Source organism: Cydia fagiglandana, chromosome 8, assembly GCF_963556715.1.
Source record: "Cydia fagiglandana chromosome 8, ilCydFagi1.1, whole genome shotgun sequence".
Classification (NCBI taxonomy): Eukaryota; Metazoa; Arthropoda; class Insecta; order Lepidoptera; family Tortricidae; genus Cydia; species Cydia fagiglandana.
The window spans coordinates 19,938,569-19,965,594 of NC_085939.1; the positions used below are offsets into that span (position 1 = coordinate 19,938,569).

The 27,026-nt window shown below is 37.6% G+C and overlaps 1 protein-coding gene across 1 annotated transcript; it reads right to left on the bottom strand.

The window, feature by feature from the left end:
* LOC134666969 (esterase B1-like) lies at positions 1–26,672 on the bottom strand. The gene is made up of 4 exons (XM_063524280.1): positions 25,919–26,672; positions 3,980–4,122; positions 1,084–2,354; positions 1–190 (listed from the first exon to the last, which is right to left on the bottom strand). The coding sequence occupies exons 1-4, from the start codon at positions 26,670–26,672 to the stop codon at positions 1–3; spliced, it is 2,358 nt and encodes a 785-aa protein (XP_063380350.1).
* Positions 26,673–27,026: the final 354 nt, after the last annotated feature.

Here is a 27,026-nt window from a genome sequence, read left to right on the forward strand (position 1 = left end):
TCAGTCCTTGCTGGACCACCTTTGGTAATGTCCAATGTCCTTGTACAGAAGGTCCAGAAAGCTCATCCGCTCATGCATCGGTCTTGAGCCTAGGCGTAGTTCAGTATTTATCTCCAAATATGGCAGTTTGTCCTGGGTTACGCGTGGCCATTGAAGAGGAATCAACTTTGACGGTTTCGGTGTTGGATTACTGAAATAAGGATATTAATTAGTTTCTTATATATATATTATGAACACGGACAGGCTGTTGCCTATACAAGCAAAATATTTTTGTCTACCCGTTTTCGCTAATTTAGATCACTATTTTATTTAATTTTACGGGACGTTGGTTGACATAGATACAGACGTAACTATCTTATTTATTGGTCATGGAATATTATAGATCGCAACTCACAACTGTGTAACATATTAATAATATTCAATTATCTATTGCCTTTCTTAATATTCAATAGATTCAACTTTTAAAACATTTTTCTACTAGCCATTTTAATTTAATATGCCCCTCTCTCCCTTGCCTACATTGTCATCCCTTTCTCTGTAGAAACGGAGGGTTGCTGGTTTGCCGACGCGAAACGCTTCACTCGTGATTTGGGACGTCGACTCAGACAGAAAAGGGAGGGTCCCCGCTCCGAGTCGTTCCTTGTGCAAAGGCTGTCCGTGGTGATCCAGCGTGAAAATGTTGCGAGCATCATGGGTACCTTTGCACCGGGAACGGCAGGGAGCGGATTGTTTTCTTAAATTTATAGTTTTAATTTTTATTTGTAAGCCTTAGTTGTATGTAGTATGTTATTTGTATTAATATAATAAATTTTTAATTTTTATTTAAAGCTTGGAGGTCTTATTACAGCCTGTATTACAAAGTTTTGGGAATTTAAGTAAACCACAAACTACCGGCGGTGGATCTTTGTACCTACCTCGGTGGGTTGTGTACCTAAACGTGTTTTTATTAATGCAGTGTTAAGTATATTATACAATGCTATAAGTATACCAAAGAAAACCTTACTCGCTTTCTAAACAACTATATAAAGATCCTACAAAAATGGACTTAAGATTTTTTCATATATAAAAAAACGTAACACGTACCCATATTTTACAAAATTAGTCCAAAGTTCGGTCATTCTGTCTACAATTAGCATATCTTCATCACGCAAACGCTCTTTCATGTAGGATATGTCAAATAGATATCCCAACTCATCTCCGTGAAAAGCACCATCTATTGTAAATGGTAGATTCATTTTATCCTTGAAATAATTCCTTTCACCAGCAAATGAAAATATGTAGAAGTAGGTATTGTCCACGCCACTCTCCAAATATTTTCTAACAGTTCTTAGTACCGGACTGTGTAATGTAAAATCAGCATGGACATTCATTTCCGGTCTCTTGTTTTCTGCACACTGAACGTCATCACCATAATAAAATAACCGGACAATCTTATTCATTTCGTTTGAAAGTTTACTTTCATTATTAAATTCAAAATGAGTATCTAAAATCAAAGACACGAAGTCTTCACATACAAAATTACCATTTTCTATGTACCTAGTTATAAGCGGATAGCTTTCGTCGTTAGTAATACCAATCAAGACATCGACATCTCTACGAGAGACTGAGTTCAAATCAGCTGGGTATTTCGTTATATAGTTATCAGCATCCGCAAACTGCTTTTCAACACATGGTCTAAAAGTTAGACCAGAATCCCTTGTTAAAGCAATAAGATCATGTGGCTCCACTTTGTTTAGAAACGATAAAGCATCATTAATATCATGTGTTGAATAATTTAATTGTTTTGCTAATTTTATAGGAGCGTCTCGATCAGGATAAAAATCTTCATTAAGATCATGAGATAATGCAACACCACTTTGCAAAATCACTCTATTATAAAGCTGTTCCTGTAGAAAGTACTGATGATAATCTAACGTCACTGAACCTGAACTGTGTCCCACTACACTGATTTTGGAGTTATCTCCGCCAAAATATCGTATATTTTCTTTAATCCACCGCAGTGCTTGTACTTGATCTTTCAAACCCTGATTTCCTGGTACTTTAGAAGTATTTAGACAAAAAAATCCGTATGGGCCAACGCGATAGTTGAACGTAATGAGAATAACGTCATGCCTTACTAAGAATCGTGGTCCATACACGTATCTGCCTGCTTTTCCAAATGCAAAATTTCCCCCAAATATGTAGTTTATAACAGGCAAGGGATTATCAATAGTAGCGCTGTTCGGTACGTAAATGTTGACGTGAAGACAGTTCAGTGTCCCAGAGATTGTGTGGTTATACTCTTCAAGCTGCGGACACCTTGAAGTATCGTCGACTGCTTCATATATCCCTTTAAATTTGTGTGGAATAGGATGCTGAAATTTTAACATGTATTTTTGATAATCGCTCTTAATATTATATTAATACTGGCAGTTTTTAGACATTGTAAATAAAACTAGAATAAAACATTCAATGGTACCATCACGCTCCGCGATTATTACGCCATTTATGGTCCAAGCTAAATTGGATTTTCCATACTTTCTCTATGGAGTGTCCAATTTAGCTAGAACCCGAAATGGCGTAACATTCCCGTGTGGTGACTGTACATGAAATCACGATAGCTTTATGTTTATTCATATCCATACTTACATACCATAAAAGCTATGCATGTGTTGCTGCTTTGATAGTAAAAACGAACAATGAATAAGGTCCAAGAGTATGGAAATGCATTGTACCGCGTATATTGAATAGGTAAGTCGATGGAGGAACTCAGCATGATGCTCGATGACCTCAACCGAGTTTCACAACGGGTGGGCTTGAAAATGAACATGGACAAGACGAAACTTATGTCAAATGCCAATGTTGTGCCCATCCCAGTCTCTGTTGGGAACTCGGTACTCGAAGTTGTTGACTCTTACATCTACCTAGGACAAGTAGTCCAATTAGGTAGGTCCAACTTCGAGAAGGAGGTCAACCGCCGAATCCAACTCGGTTGGGTAGCGTTCGGGAAACTACGTAATGTCTTTTCGTCCGACATACCTCAGTGCCTCAAGACGAAAGTCTTTAATCAATGTGTGTTACCAGTGATGACTTACGGCTCCGACACGTGGTCTTTCACTATCGGCCTCATCTCAAAACTCAAAGTCGCTCAACGAGCTATGGAGAGGGCTATGCTCGGAGTTTGTCTGCGTGATCGAATCAGAAATGAGGAGATCCGTAGACGAACTAAAGTCAACGACATAGCCCACCGGATTAGCAAGCTGAAGTGGCAATGGGCAGGCCACATTGCGCGCAGAGAAGATGGCCGATGGGGTCGAAAAGTGCTCGAGTGGAGACCACGGACTAGGACTAGCGAGCGCAGCGTAGGACGTCCACCCACAATATGGACGGACGACCTTGTTAAGGCCGCCGGAAGACGCTGAATGCGGATCGCTTCCAACCGGTACGAGTGGAGGTCCAAGGGGGAGGCCTATGTTCAGCAGTGGACGTCTTATGGCTGAGATGATGATGATGATGATGATATTGAATAGATTTCCAAACGAATTAAGAAGTTCGTTAGAAGATCGAACATGTGGGCAAGCCAGACACGTAAGAAAACAGTCGAATCCCTATCTTGTAACAATATAACAAAACTGTAATAGCTGTGTATAATTAGTTATATATGACTATACAGACTCCTTAACTCAAAAAATCTTTTTAATTTAAGATTAGTAGATAAGTTTGAAAATATGCATACTTTTTTAGGAAATAAACAGATTATATATACTAGTTTATATATATTTAAATGTATAATGATTATTTTTACCAAATTAGTCATTTGAAATTACGATCAAAGGAAAATATTGATAAGAATCCAGGTTACAATAAAGGAAAACATGAAAGTGATTTCGTACCAGAAGGATACACATGAAGCATATTCTTAATGCCCTAAGGAGAAAATCCCTACCGAAGACAAAATACACCCAAACGAGACTAGAAGATAATTTTAGTATTTACTCACACCAAATACGTTGTCCGGGTCCACTATCGCATACGGAATACCGAGGAACATAGAGTAATTCCCGTCTTGGGCCCGAAGCCCCCGATAGCTCCCTACTGGAGTATGCACTATGGGTCTGGGCAACTCAAAGTCTTTTGTAAGTTCTGTAAAAGCACAAAGTTTAATTACCGGGTGGATATGCTATTAGTATGTATTGTCTTCTGTCTTGTGTACATCATTATGCACTCGGCCACCACCGTGTTGTATATATATAGAGCTGGCAACTCAACAGCAGTCTCCCGCCATTATGAGGATCTGTCAATGTCATGTTCCGTTCGTGTCTTCTAAAATAAAGCGTTTGCTTATCGAATATTATCTGGTCGTATTAATTAATTACACCAAGTTAATTAGCGATATAACATTGGCGACGAGCGCGAAACGATCCACATTTGAGAAATGCAACTGTGTGAAAGTTGTAAATAAAAAGTGTATTTCGTTATACCATAATACATATGTCGGCTTAACCTCAAAATAATTCAATGTTGAAATCGGTTGAAAATCTGATTAAAGGTGGAAAGAAATCTTGGATTCAAGAAAAAACTAAGCCAGAATTAGTAGAAATAGCTAATAATTTAGCTCAAGCATCGATATTTTCGGTTGAAAACTCGAAGATTGATGAAGTTCGGCAGTACTTGCGCGATTACGTGGATAAGGTTAAAATTGTAGAAAATCAACATCCCAGTATGACTTCAATAACTACGTTAGACGCCTTTAATGGAGATAACTGGATTGCATACCAGCAGCAGTTTGAATGTTTCGTGCTTATGAATGATATACCGGATACAAAAAAGGTACCACTACTAATAACAAAACTGAGCACGACCGTGTACGACCTGCTAATTACCTTATGTACGCCAACTTCTCCAGTTAATGAGACTTATACAAACATATGTGATAAGTTAAAAAAACATTATCATCCCGTAAAGAACCAGGCCTTACATCAAGCAGAATTTAGAAACAGATGTCAAAAAGCAGATGAAACTATAGACTCTGTCTAAAAACTGTAACTTCACTAAATTAGATGACGAGATCAAAGAAAGGTTGTTAAATGGAACATATCGTGATACTATAAGATTTGAACTATTAAAGCAAGCCGATCAGTCATTGGAAATGTTGACAAGCATTGGTAAGACAGCGGAAACAGCATACAAGTTGGCATTTACTAAGGAAAAGGAAACCCAAATGTTCAAACTTCAAGACGCATCAAGGAAAAAAGGACCTGGTCAAAGAGTAATACCCACAAACAAGCAAAATTCTGGAATGATATGTTATTGCTGCGGTAAGGGTGGACATATGAAGGCACAATGTTCACTGCGTCAGAAATTTTGTAGTGAGTGTGGTGTTAAGGGACATATTTTTAAAATGTGTGGTAGTAATAGGCAAATAAAGGTAAAAAATGTGAATATAGTTGAGTCTGATCAACAAAGTGATTGTTGTAATGTTGTTAAAGAAAACTTCTCAGAAGATACTGATTATTTTGATGTGTTTTATTTTAGCAATAACAGAAAAATTTCACCGGCTATGTTAAATATTTCTGTAAATGGAATCACCATGGACTTTGAAGTTGACACAGGGGCAGATGTGAGTACAATAACTTTAGCAGAAAAACAGAAACATTTTCCAAATTTAGAGATCATCAAGAGAAATGTTATATTTACCAACTTTGACCAGTCAACTTCAATGCCCTTAGGTGTTATTGAAAACCTATGTGTGGAGTATGGATCTGTAAAGGCAAATAACCAAAAACTATTTGTTGTAAAAGATGAAATGCCTAAAATTATTGGAAAGGATTGGCTATCCTTACTACAACTATGGCCCCCAAAATTTGAGCAAAATTCATATCAGGAAACAAAACAAAATGTGTGTGAAAATACATCTAAGGATAAATTAATTACAAAAATAAAAAATGAGTTTGCTACCATTTTTGAGCCTGGCATGGGTGTATATAAAGGTGAGCCAATCCATTTGTCAATGAAACCTGATGCTAAGCCAGTGTTTATGCCGGTGAGATCTGTCCCATATGCTTTAAAAGATAAAGTTAGAGACGAAATTAAAAGATTAGTTGATCAAAAGCGTATTGAGCCAGTGGAATACTCTGAGTGGGGTACACCGGTGGTCCCAGTCTTGAAACCAGATGGGTCAGTGCGATTATGTGGGGACTATCGGATAACAATAAATAAATATTTGCAGATTGATCATTATCCATTGCCAACTATTGATCATATTTTAATGAAAATGCAGGGAAATAATTATTTTTGTGAACTTGATTTACAGGAAGCCTATCTGCAGGCTCCATTAGATAAAGAATCTCAGAAATTAGCAACCATTGTCACAGAGGAGGGCATATACAAATACTTATACTTACCTTTTGGGGTCAGTACCGGCCCAGGGTCATTCCAAAGGCTAATAACACAAAAATTAAATGGCTTAGACATAATAGTCTATATTGATAACATATATGTATATGGAAAAACCTTATCAGAAACTAATCAGAAGTTGAGGGAGGTATTAAAAAGACTAAAGGATTCAGGGTTAAAACTAAAACTTAATAAATGCAAATTTTTTGAAGAATCTCTAAATATTTTTGGTTTTGAAGTAAACAAAAGTGGGGTAAAAATTATTAAAAGTAACATTGAACCTTTATTATCATTACCACGCCCTGACTCTGTAAAAATGTTAAAATCTTTTCTGGGAAAAGTAAATTACTTTAACAGATTCTTGCAAAACATGGCAATAGTACTGAAGCCACTGTATGACTGTTTAAGAAAGGATAAATTTGTGTGGACTGAAGAATGTGACAGTGCATTTCAAAATATAAAAAGAGCTCTTGCTAACACATCCTCGCTCTCACATTTTGATCCAAATGCAACAATAATACTGACATGTGATTCATCAGATTGTGGAGTAGGTGCCGTGTTATCTATAAAAGACCAAAATAATGTTATAAAACCAGTGGCATTTGCCAGTAAAAAATTAAATGATACGCAAATTAAATATCCCATTCTTGAAAAAGAAGCTTATGCTGTGATTTTTGGTGTGAACAAATTCTATGACTACCTATTTGGGAAAAAATTTATACTTCAAACGGATAATGAGGCATTAACAAAAATACTGGGTCCAAAGTATGGCATACCAAGAATGGCAGCACGGCGTTTGCAATACTGGTCAATATTTTTGAGTGCATTTGATTATGAAATTCAACATGTAAAGTCACAAAATAATCCTGCAGATTATTTATCCCGAGTTACAAATTGTCAGGATGAAAGTTTTAAAAATTTTGATTTAATTCAAAAAGATTACCAGTGTAACACTATTAATTACATAAATAATGCAAATATCAACGCTCTAAATTGGAAAAATGTTCAAAGTGAAACAAAAAAGGATAAAATGTTGTGTGATGTGTTGAGATTTTGTAGGGATGGCTGGCCACAAAAAAATGATCTAGGGGAAGAACATGAACCTTACTTTAAAAAGAAAGATGAGATTTCTATGGAAAAAGATTGTTTACTTTGGGGTTACCGAGTAATTATACCACAGACCATTAGAAATTGTTTACTGCAGGAGTTACATGCAAGTCACTTAGGAACAACAAGGATGAAAGAGATATCTAGATCCTATTTTTGGTGGCCAGACATGGATGTAGATGTAGAAAATATAACAAAAAGTTGCTTGATATGTTTACAAAACCATAAAAATCCAGAAAAAGCCAAGTTATCAGTATGGCCACAGCCACCGGCAGTCTGGCATAGGTTGCATGCTGACTTTTTGGGTCCTTTGTTTTCAAAAATGTTTTTGGTTGTCATCGATGCACATTCCAAATGGCCGGAGGCTGTAGCAATGACAAAGATAACTGCGCAAAAGACTATTGATGTGTTTAAAAATATTTTTGTACGTTATGGCTATCCTTTGACACTTGTGACTGATAATGGCCCGACATGGACCAGTGGGGAATTTAAACAATTTTGTAATTTAGTAGGAGTTAAACAATTATTCACTCCGCCATATCACCCAGCTACGAATGGGTTGGCAGAACGTTTTGTAGAGTCATTCAAATCTCATGTTGTAAAAATCGTAGAAAGTGGACACAGTGTAGAGTATGCATGTAATCTGTTCCTATTCGATTATAGGTCCACGGTACATAAGAGCACAGGTCAAAGTCTATGGAAGGAAAGGAAAGAAAATTAATGTATGGAAGGGAATTGAGAAGTCGTTTTTCCTTGATTAGACCTAACCCTGTTAGTGATAAAATAGATTTAGAACAAGTAAAACAAACTATGAACAGTAAGGATGTTATAAAACATTTTTCAATTGGTGAAAAGGTGATGGTACGAGACCACAGAAAGAACCAAAAAAAATTGGTCTCTAGGTAAAATAACTGAAGTTTTAGTTCCAGGGGTAACTTATAATGTAGAAGTAGATGGTCTAATATGGAAAAGACACGTGAATCAAATACTCGAATGTTCTCAGAGCATAGAGTAGTCATTTAGATAAGTATAAGAGATTTACAACTATTTTTTGTAAGTGGAGGGAGAGTGTTGTATATATATAGAGCTGGCTACTCAACAGCAGTCTCCCGCCATTATGAGGATCTGTCAATGTCATGTTCCGTTCGTGTCTTCTAAATTAAGCGTTTGCTTATCGAATATTATCTGGTCGTATTAATCAATTACACCAAGTTAATTAGCGATATAACACACCGGTTCATAGGAAACAAGTCTGAAATTAAAATTTGTTGCGTGACAATACGGCAAACCGGCAAACAGTTGAATTACACAGAAAGACAGTTTGACAGAAAAAAATGTATTACCTGGTGGTGAAGCCTGGGATAATTTCTGAGAAATTGTTATTAGATAGCATAAAAATACTGGATTAATAAACGAAATTTCAGTTAACATCAACATGGGAATTCTAAGAAAAGAGTATAAATAGATATTGTTTGTCATGGTCGACTGGATTTCTGTTCAAGATACTTCTTCTGCGATGTTGCCACGGGTGCCGCCAATTTCCTTCCTTGATGAAATGAGTTCGTTGCTGGCTCTTGGCTAGTTTTTATCTTCACCGTGAACGTCACAATGCAGCTGGTACCTACTTATAGCCCCCGAGCCATGAACAGGTTTCCATCACCTATAACATCCGGGGAGATAACTCGTATTTAAAGTATTTAATGGAGATGTAATGAACACGTGTGGCTGTCAGTTGCCGCTCCGTTGGTAAGTTGAGGAACGGCAGCTACATAAACTAGTGAAAAAAATATGTGTCAGCTCCGACGACCGGGATGCGGTGACCGACAAAATTTGCGCCTGACCCGCGTTATATTATGCATGGATGACGCACATAGACGATTACCTAGTATTCAGACATTGGGGACGATTTGGAAACATGCCCTGTATTGAACTCGCAACTCCGGGATACTAGCCCTCCGCTCCGCTGAGCTACCGAGACTTGTCCGTTGTCAGCGAATATTTTCGCAAAGCACTTCTTTTTCCTTTAATTCTAGGCAGTGTAACGTTTGCAGACATTTTCTGCGTAATAAGACTAATTTTGATATTCCACTTTAATATTGTTTATTTCATAACTGAGTACATGCTATTACTGCTTCAACTGATCGTTCTTGGTAACTTTGTCTTTCGTACTCGCTTCGGGCGTTTCAAACTAGTTATTTGCTTACTAGTTCTAGTTTCTCTAATACACAGAGAGCTGGACCCGGAAAATGGCAGATGAAATAAACTAGGCAGTTTGCGTAAAGCCAGGAAATTAGAAAGGAACAAATAATGCGGCACGGCGCATGAAATTGGTTAATGCAATTTCAATAACTCTGAAAATATACTTATGTTTAAAAGGCCCCTCGTCTATATCTCTAGCTAATTTATACTGGCCTTAGTTTTAACTAGGGTTCTGTTGACCAGAGGGCTGGCCACTATTTCGCCCAGCGTATTAGCATCGCTATACAGCGGGGAAATACGGCCAGCCTTCTGGGCACCTTGCCCGTTGACGGCGATCTGGGGCAAATTTTTTACCTATAGTTTTGTAAGTTTTATTATGTTTGTTTATTTATTTCTTTGTTTTTATCAATAAAGAATATTTATACTACAATAATAATATACTGCCATGATATGCAGGTAAAGGATATACAACTGAAAGCAAACACTGAAAAAAAAACCTGGTACTGGTAACCAGAATCTGGTTAGCTGTACTATATTGTCTTGTTGTATATGTGACGACAGGACACTTTGTAAACATAACCAGACCATTCTGGTTAAATTAAATTTGTTAATTCTACGAAGCGTATAGTAGTAGGTATAAGACTTTTAGTAAACCCAACTAGCCGGTCTGTTAATGGTTACTAAATAATACAGTAACATATACGTTCCTGTCCTGTTGTTATAACAAGGTATTTAGTATATGTAACTGAACGATTTGTGCGGTGTACTGGTTTTATATTGTTCACGTTACCAGAACGCACTGTGCTAATGGGGCTTCTAAACGGGCCATATGTTCACTGCAATATGTAGCCGGCAACTATTGGTGTCCTCTTACTCACATGTTAGAGAGGGACACTAATAGTTGCCGGCCACATATTGCAGTGAACATATGGCCCGTTTAGAAGTCCCTTCAGCACAGTGGGTTCTGGTTACGTGAGACCTTTATAAGCGTGTGGTTCCACGTTATTAGAAGGTTTCTTAGGTCTTCGTCCATATTCACAAAACAAACAAGTTTTTAAGCACACTTATTTTTTTAAATTTTATTGACCAAATAAGTAACACAATATTACAGTAAAACCAAGGCACTATGAAACTTCAAATTAAAAAAACATTTTGTCTCCACATAGAAAACAATAAACAATCCCTCCTTATCCATATCGGTGCGGGAGGACTTTTCTTTAATCGGAGCCCGTGCTTCATACACCTTAGTAGGTGACCCGTTTAACTGCGACAGGCTGACCGGCGACGTCAGCATATGCACGCTGACGTGATCCAGGCACAGAACACCGCGGCACATTTCACTGTGTCAGCAACACGCACTTATACTATACACTTGTACTAGTTTACAATAAAATTATGGACAGGATCTACGTAAATAAAAAACATCGACCGGTCGCAACGAAAGACGCTGGCGCAATGGCTGGGCCCGCCCCCCGCGCATACACCGTGGTGTTGGCACAACTGTTTGATTCGTTCAGAATACAATGCATTATAGTAACCACAACATAATAACTTGTAACGTGTACACTCGTATCTTTATTTTTACATATCGATAGTTAGTGTTACGATGCATATATTAAACGAGACAAACGTTTAATATTTACAACACTTGCATCTTTACATTTACAACGAAATTGTAAGCAGTACTAAATTGCGTTTAACTAGAATTAAACAGTGATGTTTAAAAAACAAGATTTACACGATACGACATTTTTTGTTATTACTACCGGATTTAAGTAGGTATAACTATATTTTTAATTACTATGCGTTCTGGTAGTATTGTAGTAAAATATTTTTTTCGGTGAATTTAAAATAAACATTTTCGTGGTTCTTTTTTTCTATCACGTCACCTTTAACCTAGTAAAGTTTAGTGTACTCGTATTTTCCATGTGAATGTTTCTCATGTTTTTGCCTTTGTAAAAACGTTTAAAATTTAATATAAATTTTAATGGGTACCTAAAGACCGTCACAATACCGTCATACTAACTACAGTAGCTTCTCAGCTCTCATTAACATGTAAAACCATTTTCCGAAGCCAGCTCTTAGTCTAGTTCTAGTTCGTGTTTTCAACTACGTGCATCATTCAGATATTGATAAAAAATTAACTGCATATTAAATAAACCAAGAAACAAAATCACGACTTGAGGATTCTTTGTATTCACGATTTAAATACATATAAATTAAGGGTTCTCTAGCCAAAATGTCCAAAAAACATATTAGGGCCCCCCCACATCTGGCGTCTTTCGAGCGTCGGCGTCTGTCGGCGTCGGTCCAGCGCTATGGAAAATGACGTCGCTGCGCAGTTGCGTCGACGCTGCGTCGACGTTGCGTCGACGTCGGCCATAGAATTGTAGACGCCGACGCTCGAAAGACGCCAGATGTGGGGGGGCCCTTATTACTGCGATCGTCAAGATCGTATCAAAATCAGTTCAAAACGGGAAAATCAGAATAAGCCCCCAAGAAAGTGCCATTTTCCTCACTTAACTTTAAGTGTTGTAAAGTCTTATATCTTTTGTTTCAATTTTAAACACTCGTGTTTTATCTTTTGAAACTTTAAAGTTATACCGTCGTTGTTTTACATATTTTTTTAGCAACAAAGTAAATGCTACAACTAGAGACCAGCGGCCTGATTCGAACTTAAAGATACGTCAAAAATTTGCTACAGATACGACATATCCGATCCATGTCGTATCTTAAAGTTTCGAATTAGGCCGATAAAAAAATTTCCAGGACAACGCGAGAAAGATAAGGGATATAAGTTACTTAAATGTGTCGTTCCACGAAAAAAGGTACCTTATGGCGGCTGGCACCTACGTCGCATAGCGCCGCAATAATATTAGAGCGACGTTAATAATAGCGTAAGCGCCAACTGCCATAAGGTACCTTTACCTGTGGGACGTCACATTAATGTTCATGTAAAATTTCATGTTACTTCAGAATGTCATTTAGAATGAGAGCGTAATTTCGATTGTATGGAGGCAAGGTTCAGACATATCCGGATATCTTGATTCAGATTTCCCACAGAGCAATATCACATCATTCAAAATGGACACCATATTAAGCGGAGACAACTGTAAATTACAGAGCAATTAATATTGGACACGTAGGCCACAGTTAAAATTTTTGTAAACAGTACTTCAACTGCATGAATAGCAATGGCTAAAGAGAATTTTCATAAATTGCAAAGTTCTCGGTATTTTCATCAAGAACAATACAACATTATTTTATCAAATTGTTTGATTTGTGTTTTTTTATCTAAGTTTCCACACTAATATATACCTAGAAATTATAAACTGAAATTGATGTACTTAATAAAGAAAATGTGACGAAGTCCAGTGGCGGAGGTCGGATTCGAACTGGCGCCTTCTGTTATCGCGGCTGACGCCATGGACCGCTAGGCCACACCGTCACGACCCGTCCCAATTTATCGAATATATGCCATCTTAGAAGGACTTTGATCAACACTAAGGGCGAGCAGTCCGGTGCTTGCGCCTTCTAATACCTCTGGCGGGATTACGACATTGCAGAGTGATGGTGCTGCCATCTATATAACTTTGGAGACAAGTCAAATTTCTTTCGATCCAGATAAAAGAGAAAAAGTGTTTATGCAACAGCAATGCACTCAGGGGTAATATCGTGCCACTTTAAGGTTGACTCACGCTAGACCGGGCCGGGGCCGGGCTTCCGGCGTTTCGTTTTTATAGAAAGCACCATGTGATCACCGATCAGCCGTTATACAAAATTGAAATGTGGGGCGTTCGGGTAGTAATGAACACTTAGAAAGTCTGCTGAATACTGAACATGTGGCTGCTTCCTTGTCCATTTTGCTGTTCTTGTTGGCTGTCCTTCAGTATTTAATATTATTGTTACTGTGATTGTATTGCCGCACTGGTCTGAAACTGTGCTCGGTTCCATAGTTGTTCAAGGTCGTAGCGGTCTAGGTGCTGTGCTTAGTGGTGCTGGCTCGCTGGCTTGCTGGGTGATTGGGTGGCTGGCTGTCTTGCTGGATGGGCGGCTGGGTGGCTGGCCGGCTGGCGGTGGGCGGCATCTAAGCCGGGGCTGCCTCAAGCAGCCCGACTGGCAGGGTCGCCATGAAATGTGGGGCGTTCGGGTGGTAATGAACACTAAGAAAGTCTGCTGAACACTGAACATCTTTATTATATAAAATCGGGCTTATATACTATTGGTCTACGTGAGTGGCGTTTAGATGACCTTTACATAAATGTAATTAGAATTATTGATCATTTTAATAAATATATTTTCTATTTCTTAAATGTCACATGACGTGTTGACCCTAATACTCAACACGTCATGTGCCTACTCACAGTACAAAATGACATGTCGGACGCCTCGGCTCGGGCCCGGCCCGGTCTAGCGTGAGTCATCCTTTACTGCAGCACTAATGCTGGTGGAGTCTGAATCCGGACAATACTTTAATTGTGACGTATCCCAAGCTCATGGAGGGTAGATTAATGCACATGTCTCACTTCTCGATGTGAACATGTTGCGCTTTAGACACACCCATTAAATGTAACTAAAATAAACCTTGTTGCGTACGAGATACGGCTCATTATTCAGTCCTAGGCGCGACGTTTGTTGTGGTCGGGTCATAGTTTATGTAATGTTATACGGAAGTAATATAGTCACATTGCAGTGTTAGGCATTTGGGTGCACTACGTTTGATATAATTATTGTATTGTTGTTTGAAATGAATGAATGAATGTTTGGAACAGTAGGTAATTTTACATGTAATGCAATCTGTTGACAGCTTGTTTGGCTTAGTATAGAAAATAGGCTGTGACAGACAGACGCACGAGGGATCCCTAAGGGTTCCGTTTTTTCCTTTGAGGTACGGAACCCTAAAAATCAGGTAGGCTGTAATATGCAATAATATTTGTAGAGTCGCGCACCAAGAAAAGTCTGCAGCGGATTTGATAGCCCACGCAGTGTAAGTGTTATTAATACGTCATAAGGACTGTTCATTTTATTAAGCGGACACACAAAAAAGTATAAATTACATTTTTCTAATGCTGGAATCGCTTTATTTAGATAAATATAATAAAAACGGAAACCAACGCAAAACATTTTAATGTAAATATAGTATAATATAATAACATCGGTAAGATTTTCGTACTTTTACACGGTTGCGCCATTCAAGTGCCTGCACATAAATTTTTGACACTTTTTGACAAGTTGTAAACAACATTCGTTTGAATTCTTTCAATGTTTTAGCTTCTCATCTACCCTTTTTTAAGTGCATCATCACATTGGTCTAGTGCCACTCGATGGAGTGGAGCTCCGGGCAATTAGATGAGTTGACTTGTTTTTGAACGAAATCAATGTTTTTCAAATTCAGTAGCTTTACTTTCTGACCAGCATAGTGGGCACTTGCCAAATCAGGCCGAAATGAAGAGGTGACATTATGCGTCTGATAGACGGAAAGTACTCGTTATTAGATGCATTATTTTCTGTAAATGTCGCAACCAAAGTTCATGTCGCAAAATAGAACAAACTTTTTAAGGCCACAGGAACCAATTGCCTGCCAGACAAGGACTTTCTTCATGAATTGGTCAATTTTGATGTTACTCTCCTCGTCGAATATATGATCTTCTACATCTTCTTCAGCTGTACGTCAATTGATTTTAAATTCGCCGATTAAAAGAGGTGTAAGAGTGTCCGCTTAGTAAACTGAACAGTCCTTAATTTCATAGAAAGTTGACGTTTAAAATGACACTTGCACTGCGTCAACTGCGTGGGCTATCAAAATCGCTGCAGACTTTTCACGGTCTCACTCTAACGCAATAGTTTTCTTGACATATGCTGTGGACAGCCATTGCGAAGGCTGAAGGCCCGGAGCGTCCGATGGGTGCTGAATCCCCGCAACTTTCCTAAGTTTGTTAATTGCAAAGGCCGAGGATCCGAAGTGTCCGAGGCCGAAGGCTGAGCTGCGGGAGCTTAGTGGTCAAACACCGAAAAATAGTACAAGTGCCTGTCTATTTTGGAGTTATGAACTTTGTTTGAGCAGTAAACCCACGCGGGAGGCGCAGGTCTCTCGTAGGCCTCCGGCCTTCAACTTTACGCAAAGCTCAGCCTTTGGCCTTCATAAATGGATACATGGGAAAGTTGCTTGTAATGAAACGAATGTGGCTCTTAGCTCTTGAATATGACTGAATAATTGCAAAATGGCGACGATGAACGGAGAGAGGGCTCGAGGGAGTACTATTTTTTAAATGTTGTCCTCTGTACATCTTTCTTGTACCATGAACCTACAACCTACTATTGGCATAGACTAGGAATCCTCTAGACGTAGTTTAGAGCAATTGTTTCATGCAACCGATGCTGCCAAAAATGCGGGGGTGCGCGGGACGAGGTGAGCGAAGTCCCGTGCCGTGATTGGTCCGTTCAAACGACGAACGAGTTCACGGACGACACACAAAGACACTTTCGACTCGAACATGGAGTAAAATTACCGTATGCGTGGTAGCGGGGGTAGCGCGACTATGTTCAGTCTAGTGGATGTTTTGTCTGTGACTATTGGTCATGCCAAATAATAAAATAAATGATTAAGGCTCTTTCGAGATTGGTCTCTAAGTACAAACTAGTAGAAATCTTGGAGGTTTGGTACATTGTCATAGCTCTTATTTAGTTCTCGAATTAACAATTGGAAGAGATCCCTTACAGGGATAAGTTCGCCTTTGTACCTTTATTTCTGGAAATATTATGTAAACCTGTGTTGTGTGCAATAAAGTGATTACTACTACTACTACAACTTCTGTTTTTTCTAGTATCTTAATGCTCTGTAGTTTCTTTTTTAATTTTAACTGTGGTTCGTTGGCCTTTTTTTATAAAATAATGGTATATTTAATTAAATATTGTTCGCTACACCTCTACTCTACGAAACAGTGTGATTAACAAACCTCTTCTTTCGAAGTCTTTAATCTGTAGTCTATGTCACGCGCGTTATAAAAACGAATACATACACATACCCAAATATATATGTAAATACATATAGAATGTTTAAATCACAATTCTTTCCAATAGTTGGGTAAAAATAGTATGAAGAAACGTCACTTTTGACACTGACATATCTAATCCATATCGTATCTACGGGCCCGATTCGGATTTTGAAATAGACATCTATTAGATAGGTATCTTTTAGACATCACCAAGATACGATAACGATATGTTTAAGATCTAACCTGTCTGACATTTGCGCGATTCTGGAGATAGATACTCTTGGATATGACTTAGAGATCCAATTCACATCTAATATATATCTTACGCTATCTAACGTGTAAAAGTGACATTGGTTGCCCGAATTGCGCCGCAAAAGAGAACTAGTTGATATCTAAACTATAACGTATCTAGAATGGATCTAGTACGTGTCGTCTCTTGTGAATATCTTAAAGTTCGAATCGTGCTGGCTCTCTCAGTTTCTCTCAATCAGGATTTTCATTAGCGGAGACTTTTAGTAGATTAAGACGGAGCATTGTCGCCGCACACAAAGCCGAACTTTTATCTTCCTTCCCTGTCTTGTTCATTAGGCTACGAGTGTGTTAGAGCGAGAAGGAAACTTGTGAATGTCGGTAAGACTAAGTAATTGAACAAGTTTTTTCGCTGACAGAGGAAGTTTCAAGATGATATTACTTGAACAGACTTATTATCTGTTTGTGTTACTTAACGTATGGTAATAAGGTTGCATATTGCATACCTACTTAAATATTTAGTACAGACGCCATCAGATATATTGGAGCGGCCAAAGTGCTCACAAATATCTGACCACGCCTCTATTGCCGAGGCGCTAGAATGCGAGTTTAGGTATTTTTGAGCACCTCTGCCGCTGCGATATTATGTGATTCCGAATGTTGACGTTTAAAGTGACATTTTTGGTGTGAGTGAGCAGCAATGTCGCGCCGCTATACTGCAGCAATCATAATGGTGTAGTCTAAATCCGAACGGTACCTTAATGTATACATTTGTGTAGGGGGGGGGGGTTCAGAGAAAATGTTACCATTTACATGTTTTTTCGAAATACCATCAAATTTTGGGTTATTTAGACTCAAAATGACGAGTACCTACTATTGAATGAGACAAAGAAAAAAGTGTCCCCAGTTTTTCATACAAATCATGGGTGTCAGTTTTGTAACGGTCCATACACGGTTCATACGGTGAAAATGCGTTACAAAACTGTAATTTTTTTATGGAAACAGGTATTTTCTTTTTAAATCGATAGTCCCCGTGAGTCCAAGTAGAAATAACCCAAAAGTTGATGGATTATAATTAATAAAAAAAAGTAAATGGTACATTTAAAGTGAAAATGCCTGTATATCCTTAGTACTTATTCTGTATAAACTCCAGTCAATTGTTCTGTTTCTTTCTCTAAGCCCCTGGAGGGCTATTATCATAATAAGTCGATAGCACTAATTGATCCAAGCCGCGTTTGCGTTAGTCTAGCCAGACTCAAAGCAAAGTTAAGCCTTCATAAGACAGAGGGAATATATTTTCCACCTGATTTTCAAATTTATTTCAAAGTGACTGGGTTCAATTTTGCTTAATCTCTGACAATGAAGTCAATGCCTTATAAAAATCATTTATTTCGGATGATTTAATCCATAAATCAATCCATCTTATAAAGTAAATCTGGCAACTATAAAATTAAATAAATAAAAAATATTTTACTAGACAATATCTACCACTTTTACAGTAATAACATTAATATACATAGCGATAACATTATAGGTATATATTGTAAAAACCCGGTAAGATAAGAGTTTACAGTCTCTATGGTTATATATTAAATGTGGGTTATTTATTTGCTACTTACTCTTATATAAGCAAATAATATCACCGAAAATAATTGGGAATAAAGTCATACTCATAACCCAAACATTGGGCACTATAACTATTTTTAGGCTTAATTTTATTTTCGAAGGAAAAACACCAGATTTAATCGTTAATATACTAAGTCCCAGAAATAAACAAACACCCAAAATAAATAAGGAAGCTTTGAAGATAAAAAAAATATTATGTAATACGAGATTTTGCCGCTGGCGGTCGCGAAGAGGTATCTGTTTTCCTTTTTATGGTCAAACAGCAAAAAATTATTGTTTGGATACAATTAGTTATAACTGAAATTTTAGTTTCGGTTTCGACATAAAAATAATGTCTCGGCCAAAAAACTGATGAATCCTTCGGCCGTGTCCAATCAAAACTGTATTTTCGGTAGTGTCAGGTCAAAGTTATTGTTTCAGCTTCGGCAGTTAACTTATACACACTCTATACCCCTTGCGTCAATTGATGGACCCTATGATATATATTTTATTAATATTAAAAATATAAAGTAATATTTTTACCGTATTATTAATGTGATAAACTGTCATGATTCATGACATGACGAGAGAGGTATAGTCTATAAAAGTTCCAAGCCGTGCCAGGCTGACGCTAACCAATAGAATGAGGGTGGCGTAGGCTCAATATTCATTAAGCCCATTGAGAAAAACTGAGATTAAACCGTTTTCCCCGGTTACAGTACCTACCTAATCAGAAAACGCCACTTATCTAGATTTTCTAGACAGTTACGCGGAAGATTTGAAAAGATAATTAGTGAGGAAAAATTAAAAAAATATCGACTTGTCTCAAACTTGCAATTTGGAAAATCGGTCCTACTTATTGCTTTAAACATTTTAAACCAACTGAGCTACCAAAGCTTATCGAAAGCATGTTTTCATTATACCTTCATTTTACTTACAGTCCTTAGGGGGGGGTGCAATCATAAATTTAACTAGTAAACAATTATGAAACGTAACAATAATAATTATAATTATAGTTGACCACCGGCAGCTTGGGCCCTGCCCCGCTGCCGGCGGCACCCTAGGTTAGGTTTTTTATAATGTGTTTATATGTATTTTTTATTGTTTTGTAAGTGTTTTTATATTTTACTTTTATATTCATATTATAAATGACTTAGCCTAAGAAGAGCGATAAATAAAATAAAAATATAATTACCAGTACCTAGACTTAGCTCATGAGATTACCGCCATGTGGGATGTTGACTCGACGATCATTGTTCCGATAGTCGTGTCAGCGAACGGTCTCATAGCGAAGAGTCTCGACCAACACCTAGACTCTCGCTGGGTGGTTGGATCAAGGGTCAGATGCAGAAGGCGGTAATTTTGGACACGCGGCGCGTATAGTACGTCGGTTCCTCACTCTGCGTCCCTGACCACCGGCAGCTTGGGCCCTGCCCTGCTGCCGGCGGCACCCTAGGTTAGGTTTTTTATAATGTGTTTATATGTATTTTTTATTGTTTTGTAATTGTTTTTATATTTTACTTTTATATTCATATTATAAAAACCCCAGCCTAAGAAGAATGATGAATAAAGAGAATTATAATTATAATTAACCTACAAACACTAACAGGTTCTCCGAAACATGTTCCGCCAGTGACTAAAAACATGAGTTCAAACCGTAAAATTAGTTTAACATAATTCTCAGTTTCGTTAGAAAGTTACGCTTTCCGGTTTACCTCATACAACAAGTTTCACTCATTGAAACTCACGTTTTAGTTGTAAATGTAATATAACAACGAACACCAAAATATAATTCGCAACTCAAAACCAAATTCGTAATTAGGTACCTCCATTAAATTAATATTCACATACGGCTGCGGTTAACCATCTACTCCGAAGTTACAGTTTCAAACTAAATAGGAGGGTAGATGTAAGGAGAAAACTCTTATGGCTCCTCTACACGATGGGCCAACGCCGGCCACTCCAAGGGACGCAGCCACGCGGTAGAATGAGATAGCAATATCACTTGTTCCCTCTAATGCATAAATGCGTCCCTTGGAGTGGCCGGCGTTGGCCCATCGTGTAGAGGAGCCATTATGGGAGAACATTGGGAAAAGTGTCGAGCTGTCAGCTATAACAGTTCCAAATCTCTCCAGAGTGGCGCTAGATCAGTTAGCTAAGAACGTTGCCGTTATTGACGGAGTGAAGTGCGCTGTCGATGATCTGAATTTTTTCATCAATTATTCTAGTTATAGTGGCGCCATCTATTTAATGTTTTTTGACGGACACTTTTTTAATACGTGGAGATTTCCCTACCCTACCCTCCATACTAAACAGTTACGGTGATGACTGATGACATAAAAAAAATAGTATTTATAAGTTGGCAGCAATGAAACTTAGAAAAACGAATTAATTTTGTTAGGTTGGTAGTTGGTAGGTGTTAATAGCAGTACCTATCGTTGTAGCGATTTTAAAGTACACGTGCTGTTATATGAGAAATAGACAATATAGACTTTTCTTCAAACCAATTATGTATGTTCTTATATTTATTGATCATGAATACCTATAAATAACACTAAAGGAGTAGAAAATAGTACAGTACGATACAAGTGCGAAAAATAGGAAATTCGAAAGGAGTGTCGACACGAGTTGCGAATTACCTTTTCGCACATGTATCGTACAACGATTTATAGTACATGACCATTTAAATTTTCGAAACAATTCCGTAATGAGCTTATTATCCCACTAATGCGGTAAAGTAGCACCATATATGTACTGTAAAGTTTATATGAATACTCAAGATATAGTCTAACAATGTGAAAAATGCTACTTAACCCTAAAATATAACCAAAGTTTTTGTGATGCGGAACACAAATTTGCATTTCCTTTCAAAGGCGGCTCCGTGTCAAATAAATTGGATTTTCTCGAAGAGTTTTCTTTTCTTTTTTTTTTTGATTCGTCTCGGAACAGACGGGGTCACGGCCCGTGTTTGTGTTGTTGGGTGTCATATGATATGTTTTATTGGATTTGTTGAAGTGCTGTTATGCCGTCTGCTTTTCTGGAGTATCGTGGGTTGGGTTTTGAAAAATACTTTTTCACAAACATGTGAAAATTTACATTGCTAATAATAGTAGTTGTCATAAGATATGTTTTATTGGATTTGTTGAAGTAGGTACTCGTATTGTTAGGTTGGGTTTTAAAAATACCTGTTCTCATGGCTCCTCTACACGATGGACCAACGCCGGCCACTCCAAGGGACGCATTTATGCCTTAGAGCGAGCAAGTGATATTGCTATCTCATTCTACCGCATGGCTGCGTCCCGTGGAGTGGCCGGCGCTGGCCCATCGTGTAGAGGAGCCATCAAACATGATTGTGTAAAATTTACGTTGCTAATAATAGGTACTTAAGTTGTCATGCAACGGATATTTGTTTGGCCGGATACCGGATACCGGATGTTCGGCCTGACCATCGGCCGAATATACTTAGTAACCGCTGAATTAGGCCGAATATAGGATAGACCACGAAGAGACTGCAGCGATTTTGATAACCCACGCAGTGCAAGTGTTATTTATACGTCATAATTATACCAATGTCACTTTTACGTTAGATAGAATAAAATATCTATTAGATGTGAATTGGATCTCTAGGTCATAATGTCATATCCTTTGGAAATCGTTCAAGAGTATCTCCATGTATGTCAAATTTGACAGGTTAGATCTTTAACATCGTTATCGTATCTTGGTGATGTCTGAGAGATGTCTAATAGATGTTTATTTCATAATCCGAATCGGGCCCATAGTGAACAAAACAAATTAATAGTTATTTGTTTTACAAGGGGGCAAAGTTGTTGTTTAACCGCTCGTGCTAATATTGATACCCGAGCAAGCGAAAGATTCCAAAATTGAACCACGAGCGTAGCGAGTGGTTCGAAAAATGGAATCTTGAGCGTTGTGAGGGTTTCAAAGCACGAGGGTTAAACAAAATTTGCCCCCGAGTGAAACACAAAACCCGCCACACCAACCCGAAGCAAATATTAAATGCAAAATATCAAACAAAAATAAACCAATCAAATCCAAATGAATGTTATTAAATACTTATCATCCAAAATCATCATTTAAAAGTCAATTTTACCAGCAAACATAAGAAAACAACTCAAAATTTGCATTTGATTACTTTGCCTCACGTGTGAATAAAATGCAACTTTGCTATCAGTTTTTGAAGTGCAAAGTAAGTCTTTCCGAGCTGGTTTGGTGAAAAACAAATTAAAGATGAACACTGCTACAGTTTTTATTTTTTTTATGTTTATAAAGATTATTGCGAAGTTTACAGCTCACGAGCCATGATGGTGTATAATTATATTCCACAGCTAGACCGATATTTGGTTAGTTAGTCAGTTCCAGTTAGTTTCAGAACCTAGTTGCCGACATCGTTAGTCATTTAACTTGACACTGAGTTACTAAAGTAGAGGATGCCGAGGCAACATGGCAGCGCAGGGCAAAATGTGCCATTTTTACAAGTTTTTATGAATGGGTCAAATTTTATCGAGCTAAATTAGACTTACGGCACGATTCGTACTTTAAAATTCATCAATTAATAGATCTAGAAACGATATGGATTAGATATGACGGTATCAAATGTGACGTTTCGTCAAACAAAAACGTCACTTTTGACATGGCACATCTAATCCATATCATTTCTAGAGCTATTAATTGACATATCTTAGAGTTCGAATTGGGCAGTTACTTCCCAATTATTCGGTTGAGTTGAAACTTCACTTCACACAGGCGTCCATAGGCTACGGTGACTGCTTATCATCAGGCGGGCCGTATGCTTGTTTACCACCGATGTGGTATAAAAAAGATCTGTTACTGTCAGAAGAGACATTTTTTCAACAAAAAACGTCAGTTTGTAATCTGACAGATGAGTATCGTATCGCTGTGACGACTTGTAAGCATTGTTCGAACCGGGTCCTAAGTAACTTCAACTTCACGTTATATCCTCGTCCTGCCCAATGTGATTCCTAAAGGACATATTCCATTTTTAAAACGTTATGAATGAAAAGCTTGCATAAGTTGAAGTTACATTGAAAAAAAAGACTTAAAACGTGAAACAAAGGAAAATCACCTCTACTTTCCAAATAATTTGGTTTAAATTTCAATGGCTTTAACATGATGGGACGAGGGTATAAGCGGTTCCTATGTACTTATGCAGTGTACGGTTCTGTGTCATGTTTGGTTAGGCGCCGGCAATGTCGCTAAGAAAACATTCAGTAAGTACATCAAACGTATTTGAATAAGTGTTCGTATTTTGAGAAGGAATATTTCTTGTTTTTCTATCATTTCGTCGAGGGTCAGAGGCGAGCCGTTCGTATAAGACGGTGTTGTCTTAGGATTTTTCCAAAAATAGGTAAACACTACTCAATCATCGACAAGTTGATGGTCAATATACCTACGTAACTAATAATATTTATTAGATTTTTTGTTTTGGCACAGTACCTATATCTTTTTGTAAAATTATGTTTTGTCCAAGGAAAGTTAACTAGGTAGGTATCTATTTATTTTCTGAGGATACATTTAATGTTTTTAGGGTAAACATAGAATGAAAGCAACTTAAGTAGGTGCATAAATTTAAAAAAATGAGCGCTTTCTCGCCAACATTATGCATTTTAAGCAATTTGGCGAGTAACTTTATAATTAAAAAAAAGCAAAAATAGTTATTAGAAAAAAAATACACATCGATTTATTTTAGCCATACTGACAACATTATACAAAAGTGAATAAATACAAGATGCAACATGTAGGCAAGATGGAAAGTACAATTAAGATAAAAAAAACTTATATCGACCGGGATATGAACATGAACAGTGATTACCTTTTTTATTCGTGATTACATTCAGAACTGTTAAAACAGCATATAGTTAAGATAAAAAAGCGTAATTGCTAAAAGTAAAAACGTAATAATTTTCATCGCTTTAGACTAAACTAACTAACACTTTAAGTATTAAGTAATGTCGGTATGCGGACTCGATACAATACATTATATACTCAAGAAAATAAGTTTGAATGAATGTTTGTAACTGTTCTATTGTTTCAAAAACATGCTACGAGTATTTAACTAGAAAGTCACCATACATAATTGAAATATACAAAAAATTAACTCGATACAATACAATTTTTACTCAAGAAAATAAGTTCGAGTGAATTTTAACTGTAGTTTCAAAAACATGCTACGAGTATTTAACTAGAAAGTCAACCATACATAATTGAAATATACAAAAACTTAAATATGAATCTGAATCTGAATCTCGATACAATACAATGTATACTCAAGACATAAGAAAAAATAAGTTCAAGTGAATTTTTAACTATAGTTTCAAAAACATGCTACGAGTATTTAACTAGAAAGTCAACAATACATAATTCAAATATACAAAAACTTAACTCGATACAACACAATGTATACTCAAGAAAATAAGTTCGAGTGAATTTTTAACTATAGTTTCAAAAACATGCTACGAGTATTTAACTAGAAAGTCAACAATACATAATTCAAATATACAAAAACTTAACTCGATACAACACAATGTATACTCAAGAAAATAAGTTCGAGTGAATTTTTAACTATAGTTTCAAAAACATGCTACGAGTATTTAACTAGAAAGTCAACAATACATAATTCAAATATACAAAAACTTAACTCGATACAACACAATGTATACTCAAGAAAATAAGTTCGAGTGAATTTTTAACTATAGTTTCAAAAACATGCTACGAGTATTTAACTAGAAAGTCAACCATAATTGAAATTTACAAAAACTTAAATATATTTCACTAGAAATTGGTACAATATATACCCACAACCATGCTTCACCAAATTGGCAATAAATACCACACGCACTCCGAGTACTAACCTTAAGGGTCTCTTTATTTGCACATTAGGCTTGAGAGAGAACATTAAAATTAATTAGAGAGAGGCTTGGGCCGCGTGTGGATTAGATCGGGTCGTGTAAAATTTGATTTGATTGAAAAGTTGGAAATGGGTTAGTGATTAATTTAAATTGGATAAGGTGGGCTGTATTTAGGTATTCATTAGAACATGAAATGGCCGCCGGCCTTGAGTACTGAAATCATACTTACTTACTTACTTGGTTGGCGCGATGACCCAAAATGAGTCTTGGCCTCCAACACAAGAGCACGCCACTTTGATCGATCTAGAGCGGTATCCCGCCAGCTTTCGCCGACTCCGAGCTCACGGAGATCTGCCTCCACTCTATCTGCCCAACGGTATTTAGGACGACCAACAGGACGGCGTCCATTTGGTCGACCCAAGTAGGCCTTTTTGGCTGCCCGATCTTCACCCATCCTTTCGAGATGGCCAAGCCAGCGGAGACGATGCGCTTTGGTCTCACCTATTATGTTCGGCTCGGCTATCAGATGTTCTATCTCGGCATTCTTTCGGATCGTCCAACTGCCATCGTCTCTTTTAACGGGTCCCAGAATCTTCCTTAACACCTTACGTTCTGTGACTAAAAGGCTGTTCTCCTCCTTGAGTGTTAGTGTCCAAGCCTCACACCCATACATCAGAATGGGGCGGATCACGGTCTTGTAGATCCGTAGCTTAGTATGTCTACTGAGAAGCTTGGACACCAAAACCTTATGGAGCGCAGCACTGCAGCGTAAGGCGTTTTGAGTTCGGATGTTGGTTTCGTCCTCCCTTGTATGTGTGTGAGTAACAGTGCACCCAAGGTATTTAAACTTAGACACTCCTTTGTAAGTGTTTTCACCCACAAGTAGGTTCTGTCTTTGGGTGCGACTGTCCCTGTACCGCTTCATGTGGAGGTATTCCGATTTATCATGGTTGATTCTGAGACCCACTTTTGCTGCTTCTTGCTCCAAGACACTTGCCGATATTTCTACCTCTTCACGGTTTTCCCCTAGCAAGGCTAGATCATCCGCGTACCCTATCAGTCTATGCCTTCCATTCAGTTCGACTCCAATGTCAAGCGTGAGTAGTTTTCGAACAACATGTTCCAGAACCAAATTGAAAAGCATAGGGGACAGGGCATCGCCTTGCTTCAGACCGGTACTCACCGTGAAAGCAGCCGTCAACTCGTTACCAACTCTAACGCGCATTTGGCTTTTACTAGTGGCTACTTGGATCATATCTACAAGTTTCTTGGGAATATGGAACTTTCTCAAAATGGAATACAGGGCGCCCCGGTCAATGCTGTCGTATGCTCACTGTATGTATGCTGAAATCATGGCCAATTTTTTTTACCTATGTTTCTTTTACAACGATTTAGGATAATACATGAAGAAGTTTGACATGAGATCAAAAATGACTGAATCTTTGAGCATTAGCATTAGCATAATTGAAACATTTGGTGCAATTAAAAAAAATATTATAAAGTTGACATTATGAATGTTATATCCAAAATATCTGGGATACAAATAAAAACCCAGAAATGCGCGTTTTCACAGAGATAAGACCTAGCTAAATCTATTATATCGCCACCG

Bases quoted from the DNA above. Each gene is read 5' to 3' on its own strand.
- LOC134666969 (XM_063524280.1), bottom strand. From the start codon at position 26,672: ATGATCCAAGTAGCCACTAGTAAAAGCCAAATGCGCGTTAGAGTTGGT. The intron at 4,123-25,918 runs GTGAGACCAAAG...GTGCTTTTACAG, and splicing joins AGCCGAGCCGAACATAATAG to AACTTACAAAAGACTTTGAG. The intron at 191-1,083 runs GTACGTGTTACG...TCCTTATTTCAG, and splicing joins ACTAATTTTGTAAAATATGG to TAATCCAACACCGAAACCGT.